The 2,318-nt window shown below is 49.8% G+C and overlaps 1 protein-coding gene across 1 annotated transcript; it reads right to left on the reverse strand.

Annotated features, from left to right (window-relative positions):
- Nucleotides 1-319: 319 nt before the first annotated feature.
- LOC112873253 (zinc finger protein GIS-like) lies at nucleotides 320-1,144 on the reverse strand. Its single transcript, XM_025936253.1, has one exon. The coding sequence runs from the start codon at nucleotides 1,142-1,144 to the stop codon at nucleotides 320-322; it is 825 nt and encodes a 274-aa protein (XP_025792038.1).
- Between the last annotated feature and the right edge of the window lie 1,174 nt (nucleotides 1,145-2,318).

Here is a 2,318-nt window from a genome sequence, read left to right on the forward strand (position 1 = left end):
GCTTTTGCTTAATAATATACTGTGAGGTAGTAAGTATTTTTTTTCTGTTTGTTTTGGTGTTTTGAGAAACTTCACCATGGTGTACCTCCTTTTCTAAACAAAAGAGACGAATCACTTTAGATCAGAGAAAAGCACACAATGAATTTTGTAGTACCTGACACAGAGCACCATAATTGGTGTTAAATATATTGCTGCTAAACAAGCAGCAATTTTCTGACCAAACAATCAATGCATCAGGAACAGGGAGGAAGAAGAGACGCGCGCTGCTTTTGTTCAGCAACAAACCAACAATTGTCTGCCTCTGTCGCCAACCAGTTCACTACAAACTTAGATCCAAACTCACATTCTGCTTTAGCTCCGGTAGGCTGGGGCGCTCCTGCGGCGAAGTGGACCATGATGATGAGAAGGTCGACTGGGAGACCGTTGCCGAGCCGGCACCTCCCGCCGCCGCCACTGCCTGCTGTCGCCCGAGCAAAGACAGAGGCCGATCTTGACGCCGCGTGGCCACCACCGTCGTCGCCGCACCAAGGGCGGCGGAGCCGCCGGCACGGGGCTGCCAGAGTTTGGGCATCGCCTGGCTGCCAATGATCTGGTGCGGGATCGTCCCTGGCGTGATGTAATATGCGGCACCTGCGGTCCACGTGGGGTAGTGCGGCGGCGGCAAGCCGGCGTAGCTCGGGTGGAGGCGAGCGGGGTCCAGCGGGAGCGGGTGGTAGTACTTGCCGTGGCGCATGGCCATGGCCGTCTGGAAGCGCGCCCGCTTCGCGAACTGCCGCTCCTGCTTGTGCGCGTTCTGGTGCCCGCCCAGCGCCTGCGACGTCCGGAAGTTCCGGCAGCAGTAGCGGCACTCGAACCTCCGGCCGTCTCCGCCGCCGCCGCCGCCACTTGCGCCCGGACCCGGGGCCATTTGGTTTGCCGCCTCTGCGGCTGTGGTGGTGGTATCTTTGGCGCCGGCGTCTTTGGCCACGGAGGGGGAGACGACCGTGGCAGCGCCGGGTGGGACGTCGAACCCGAACAGCCGAATGGGCGCTGGGTTGGGGGTGGTGCCGCGGCCGGCGAGGCGGATGAAAGGAAGCTGCGATAACGAGTGGATGCTCGCGGCTGCAGCGGCATTGGATGAACCTTGGGCACCTCGCTCACTCATCCTGGATGTGGTTGCCTAGCTAGCTCGAGTAGGGCTAGGGCTCGGCGAAGTGCAGAGCAGCTAGATTGTGCTGGATCGGACTTGTGATGGCAGAGAGGATAGGATACGAGTTTAATAATGAAACTAAACGAGTTGGGATTGGGGCCCGCTGCAGCTAAGCCTGCAGTGACATGTAACTGAGACCTTTTGGGATGCAGCCATGCAGGGTCGTTGTTGAGAAAGGTGGTTTGTGTCCTGACCTGGACCTATTTCTTGCAGGGTCTTCTGCTTCAGTCCAAAATTCAGACAGTTTGGCCATGCATGTGTATTCAAAACTTTAATAATGAATACAAATGTGTAGTGCCTAGTGCCTACATAATGCATACATATATGGAGCTGTGTAGATCCTGCATCGATCCTCGATATCATTCGAAAATTCAAAATGATCCTCCCTTTTTTTGGAGGAAACTAATTAAAATGATCCTTTTCACCAAATGAGGAACTAAACATTTCAAACATTGGGCACCATATTCAGAAAATCTGCCTCAAATAAACGTACGGTACTTCCCTTCTAAATGGCATGAAAATCCAGAAGTTGCAAACAAAATCAGCTTTAGGGTGTTTGGACGTCGACATGCATGCGTGGAACAGGACGGCTTATCAATTTCGATAAAAGTACCAGCAAGGTACAGGGCCAGCTTATATTAAGTACGATTAAAGTGTAAAGTTACCAGCTCGTACTCACTTCCTTAATTATAAGCTTGTCATTATATTTTACAAGTAGAGACTACATGACATTAAAGATTTCTGAAATGGTCCAGGTTATTGTTGTTCTTCACAATCTTTTATGATGTGACCGAGGATTAGTCGTAGATAATTGCGGTAAACCTTCGCCGAGATATCTCGTTTGGGCCATACTAATCAAGGTTTCGACAGAAAAAAATACTTTAATTTTCCATCCATATATATTACATGAAGTCATGACATGTTTCTATGTCGAGTGGTGGAGATGCGAGGACATGACTTGATCCATTTCCGCTCAAATCATGTTGCTTTACACACTACATGTTTTTAGTGGTATTAATAATATTTGCAAGCCGTGTAATGATGTAGTGTACTTTATATACTGAAAGAAGAAGGGTAATGACATTCCACGCGGCCTTGTAATATTATTAATAATATTTGCAAGCCTTTG

This window comes from Panicum hallii, chromosome 9, assembly GCF_002211085.1.
Source record: "Panicum hallii strain FIL2 chromosome 9, PHallii_v3.1, whole genome shotgun sequence".
NCBI classification, from domain to species: Eukaryota; Viridiplantae; Streptophyta; class Magnoliopsida; order Poales; family Poaceae; genus Panicum; species Panicum hallii.